The sequence below is a fragment of the Pogonomyrmex barbatus genome, unplaced genomic scaffold (genome assembly GCF_055798465.1).
Source record: "Pogonomyrmex barbatus isolate J1 unplaced genomic scaffold, ASM5579846v1 scaffold15, whole genome shotgun sequence".
NCBI lineage: Eukaryota > Metazoa > Arthropoda > Insecta > Hymenoptera > Formicidae > Pogonomyrmex > Pogonomyrmex barbatus.
This window is the reverse complement of record NW_028297111.1, coordinates 4,122,939-4,128,938: the sequence shown is the minus strand read 5'-3', so window position 1 is coordinate 4,128,938 and position 6,000 is coordinate 4,122,939. Positions and strand designations below refer to the sequence as shown.

The 6,000-nt window shown below is 32.7% G+C and overlaps 1 protein-coding gene across 11 annotated transcripts in view; it reads left to right on the top strand.

The window, feature by feature from the left end:
- Grip (Glutamate receptor interacting protein) overlaps nt 1-6,000 on the top strand; it is a 256,270-nt gene that overhangs the window by 183,485 nt on the left and 66,785 nt on the right. For all 11 annotated transcript variants that reach the window (XM_089073303.1, XM_089073301.1, XM_089073299.1 and 8 more), the window contains one exon: nt 1,609-2,123. In XM_089073303.1, the coding sequence (XP_088929429.1) occupies nt 1,609-2,123 (515 nt within the window). The remainder of the gene's footprint in view (nt 1-1,608; nt 2,124-6,000) is intronic.

Sequence of the window (6,000 nt, the reverse complement as noted above, 5' to 3'; positions counted from 1 at the left end):
ATAAATGAAATAATCAAATTATTTCTTCTTTCTCTCTTCTTTTTATTTGATATGAGCAAAAGTATGCGTAACTTGTAATTTGTAATTAATTATCTGAAATATAATAAATTTTCCATTTTTAAGAGTTGGAATATATATATATATATACAATAAGATTGTAATAAGAAAATAATTTCGTACTTATTCTCACTCATTTATTAGACTCTTCAGTTATTATAATCTTATAAAATTATATAACAGGTCATTATGAATATGACAAGTAAAGGATATAACAATTTTTTAATTTTTTCATACATTATTTTCATATCTGCTTACTCTTTTTAATTCATACTATATATATCAAAAATAACGAGCGGTGATCAAACATAACGTCGAAGATGCTCGACGATCGCACGGTGCATGAAGCGCGAAAGAGTACGATAATATTTCTATTTCCTTCTCATACGCGTCGAGAGAGTAGGATGATTTCTGTTCTCTCTGCCAACCCAATGTTGTCGAGCGCACATGTACGTACCTCGTCTTACGTGTGATGCCTCGCAACGGTCGATTTCGAGAAATAAATTTATCCGAAATAAATTTGATGTGTGATAGTAAACAAGAGAATAAATTATGTAATAAATTGTGTATGTAACAATGCAATAAAATATAGTCCTTTTCGTAAATGTCTATATGCACATTTTGTTAATTATTTCAATCGTGCATATATCAAAAATATCAGAATCAAAACTATAATCAACGGAATTCTGCATTCACAATCATATTATATAACTAAAGAGTGATCAAAACATTACTCGTTCATTAAACATTACTCGTAAATGCTGTACAGAAAAGGCATAAAATCGATTTCTAGTTATATTCTAGTGTGTCGAATAGTTAGGCTGGAAAGCGCTAATTAAGAGCGATATATTATATATACGATAGCGCAAATAATAAGTATTCGAGGCGCAGTAAGTACTATTTACTCCCACCACTCATTTTTCACCAATTAGCGTTCTGTGTGTCAAAGCGCCGGTGTCTGCATGAGGATCCAGCCTTAACCTTCACACACCTATCTCCACACACCTATTACACGTCTCTTCAATACTCACACTTGCGAACATTGCGCTACCGTATATATAATATATCTTCCATAACTGGTGACCCTTATCACTATACCTGTATCCATTTTTCAAATGATGCCAAACACAAAACACAACCAAACACAATCTTCACACTTTTTAAATGTAAGTTGAAATATCACTTATTACATTATGCGCTTCTAAGCTTGAACTGAAAATAGCTTTAAGTTCAAAACGCCAAAAACCATCTATCAATGCTCCAAAAATCGCACCTTTTTATTATTAAAAATTATTAACCTATCCAATATATCAAGAAAAGCCGAAAACCATTTTATGAAAGATGATTTTATTTATTAAAAATTAATAAAAATTTCTATATTTTCATCTTTTTACCTATATATAAGTACATATAAACTTCAAATCAATATTCAGCAAAATTTCTGTATAACTTAAATGATAGCAATGCTTATGAATATTTTTAGTTTAGAAGTAAAATAAGTAAAATAAACTTAAACTTTGATCAACATTAAATCAAATTGGATATTTTCAGGAGAGCTTGGTTTAACAGTAAAAGAAACATTAAATGGAGTTTATATCGACAGTCTTCGTCCGGCGAGCACAGCAGATCGCTGTGGTGCTCTCCAAGCAGGAGATCGGCTATTAGCAGTGGATGACATATCTGTTCAGGACGTGATAACTGCTGCTAAATTGCTTAGATACAATTCCGAAAGTTGTCGCATCGCCAAATTGCAAATACTACCGCGACTTCCAAGCACGAAAACAGCTAAGAGAAAAGCACAGTTACAAACTCAGAATTCAAACCAGACTTTTCAAATGAAAGAAAGTTTGACAGTTGTTCTGCGGCCGGATCATCGTGGTTTTGGGCTTGCACTTAAATTGAATGATGATCACATGAATTATATAGTGAGTTTGGTGGAAGCAGGTAGTCCTGCCGAACGAAGTGGCATACTTTTACCTGGCGATAAGATTACCGCAATCAATCGGAAAGCATTATGTGATTTACAACCATCAGAAGTAATCAATATATTGGAAACGTCACAAATGGTAAAAATCCTTTTTAATTTTTAGCTTTCATAGAAAATATTTATCAAAAGTATTAAAAAAAGTATAGAAATTATATCTGAATAACAATTCTATAAACTTAAATATATATTATAGTACATTAACACTTATGTATCTAAACACAACTTTATCAAAAATTAAATAAATAGAATATAATTCACTTAAATAAAAAAAAGACACAAAAAGAAACGAAAGAATTATATAATTCTAAAAGAATTAAAGTCCCACAAATTAGTATGTCTTAAAAATAAACGAAGTAATTCATTATTTTGATTCATTACAGTAAACTTTCTTATTCAGTCTCTTTTTAATTAGACTTTTTTTTAACTTAGATATATTTTTACTGAGATTTTTTAATCAAATCAAATGTTATAATGGTAAGAAATTGTTTTATGTATACCTTTTCATTATAAAATTATTGATTTTTTATAATACAAGAATATAAACATTTATTGTTTATCCATCTCGTAACTTTCTACTATTTCAAGAATAAAGTGTTAAACTAAAATGTATGTGGCATATTCATGCAATACCGATTTCTTTACTAATTAAGTAAAACCTTACTGGTCAATCATTAAATGATTTGTCTAATGACACTCATATTATCTAGTAATTTACGCAATCAAATTGTTCTCTCATTAATAAAGAGAATACCATTTAGTTTCATAGTGCTTAAAGCAATATTTTCTATCTATAGTAATAGTTAAAATATTGTAAATAGATATATTGTACCATATTCCAATATCTTTTGACAAGCTATTGAGAAACTTCAGATTCAAGTTACATTCCTTTAACAGTCATTTTTTTTCAAAGTATCAAACATGAAAATCTACATTTCGTATATGTTCTCGTTAATGTTGATGTTTCTTAATTGAAAAATTTCGAAGCATTTGATAAATCTAACAATGATAGAGTTACTTATAATAATAATAATACCTAATAGGGTTTCTAGACTTCTTGAACTTCTGGAAATAATTTGCATAAATGTGTTTGAATCATATATTTGAAATATCATTATGTTTCTCTTATTCGTTAATTTCACCTTTCTGATAGAAAAACATATATAATAAATTCTTAGCTATTTTATGATTTTTTTATTTATTTCTGGATGCATGCATAACACAGAAAGAGGGAAAAGGAAGGGAGAAAGAGGTGAGAAAAAAGGTGGGAAAAGAGAGAGAGGGAAAGATACATGTATATTATTATGAGTAACGAGCTCCATATAATAATCCGCATCGAGTGATATGTTACATCAGACTAAATACTGTTGCAGATCTTGTCTTTCTGTACCATCTTATAATACGCAAATATGATCTTAGGAGAAAAAAGAAAAAGGAAAAGACATTATTATAATAAATATAATGAGTATAATATGTAAGAGTTAATAGTTTTGGAAAAATTATACACATCATTCATTAGTCCTTACGCATTAGCTCAGCTTCCTATCGATTGATTATGCTGCTCACGAGCACGATTGTAATCTAGTAGCCGATAAAAGATAAAAGATATAAGATAAAAACAATCGGGCTATCACTTATCGCTTCTCACCAATAATCTACATCGCTACGCACTCGAAACGTCATTGCATTTTCTGAACTCTTATGCCGACAATTGCGGCACGGATCAAAACATACATGCCGAAACATGCGTATATAAACGCACTATCTTCTGCTTCTATATTCGATCATACTAATTCGACATTGGTCTCTGATCAAATAGGACATGTCATGTCACTAATCGTTACATAATCGCAATCAAAATTGTCGTCAGTACAATCAATGTCGCTTAAATATTCATGAGTTAACTTTTAATATAACCAATGGAAACGCTACTTTTAGTCCTTTATATTCATTGACTTTAAATACATCGATTGATTTACAAAATTTTTACAATCACGTAGTCTTAAATATTTCGAGTTAAATTCTCTAAAAGTATTATAAGTTTGATGACTAGATTATCTTCTGGATATATATCCGCTTTTTTTGCTTTCGGTTACTCAAGCAATTCTTGCGCTGTATTTTCTCAATTGCATTTTTAGCCTATTCACGTAATTTTAATCGCTTTTCTTATATCGAATCTTATCAAATCCTTTTTAATAAGTTTTCTCAGCTCAAAATTATCTCGTAGTCACATTGACTAGAGCCCAATTAGTAATTCAAATGGGATTAATCCCGTACTCCTAGAAGATGTAAAATTCAAACATTATTGCACTTTATAGTGGCACATATTTGTATCAATTTTCAAATAAGACATTGAAAGCTTATCAAATAAAGAAATAATAATTCGTTTTACACTCGTTTTACATTCGTTCTATTTGTTCATTACTATGCGGTACATCCTTTATTTAGTCACTTCCTTTCGCTTTTAATCAGAGCAGGGCCTTGACAAAGCTGCGCCAGCGAACCCTGTTCCCAGCCAACTTCTTTAGTTCTTCGAAGGTTTTTCCCGCCCTTTTTGCTTCCCTCTCCACCGTTTTTCTTCATGATATATTCGCGGTCTCTCTTTCTTTCGATGTCCCTGGGGGTTCCAAAACAGGGCCTGTCTCTCTATTGCACTCCGATTTTTTCTTAGAGTGTGTCCAATCCAATTTCATTTCCTGCGCCTAATTTGTTTGTCTATAGGTTCTTTTTTCGTCTGTCTCCATAGTTCTTCATTGGAGATCACTCTTGGCCAAAAGACGCGCAATATCCTTCGCAGATATCTATTGATGAAGACTTGGAGGTCCCTAGTGATTTCTGAGATAACCTTCCAGGTTTCACAACCATATAATAATATCGCCTTAACGTTGGTCCTGAAGATGCGAAGTTTGATTCTATTTGAAATCTCTCTCATCCTCCCTAGTGAGTAAAGTTGGATAAAGGCCGCGTTTGCTTTGCGGATTCTTGCTTTGGCATCTGCGGTTGCCCCTCCTTCCCGGGTCACAACACTGCCGAGGTATGTGAACTCTTCCATTTCTTCTACCTTCTTGTTATTTATATAGATTTCTCTTTGGTCTTTGGTGTTGATTTTCATCCTCTTGGTTTTAACAATATTCATCCTTACCCCTGTTATTCTGGCCTCCGCTTCAAGATTTCGAAGTTTTCCCTCAATATCAGTGTAGCTCTATGTTAACAAACAGATGTCGTCTGCAAAGTTCAGATCTTCCAATCTTTCGATGAGTCTCCATTGTATATCTCTCTTCTTCCCCTCTGTGATACTCTTCATAACTTCATCAAGCATGGCCAGGAAAATGGTGGGTGACAAGATGCATCCCTGTCTCACACCGGAATTAACTGCGAATGGTTCCGTGATTTTCTCCTGGTGTACGATCCTACATGTAAAGTCGTTATAGGCCTCTTGGATGGTTTCAATGATTTTCTCGGGTATAGCAAATCTCTTTAATGCCTTCCACATGCTACTCCGTTTTATGGAGTCGAAGACTTTTTCAAAGTTCACAAAAGGTGTAAATGAGAAATGAATTCATTTGATTGTTCGATAATAATCCGGGGTGTATTAATTTGATCTGTGCAAGATCAATTGCTCCTGAGGTTTGCCTGTTCTTTCCTGAATTGTTTTTTCACTTGGAATTTGATTCTGTTGAGAATCACTCTTGACAACACTTTACTGGGAATTGATAGCAATGTGATTCCTCTGCAATTATTGCATCTCCTTTCTTTGGTACTTTGATCAAAAGATCTTTTCTCCATTTCTTGGGCATACTTCCAGCACCATATCCTGTTAAACAGCGGATGCAGGAGATCAGTCGCAATCCACCGATAATAGTTCTAGCGCAATGTTGTCAATGCCTAGTGCCTTTCCGTTCTTGATCTGCTTTATTGATGTTTTAATTTCCTTCCTCGAGAATGACTTGGATCCTATG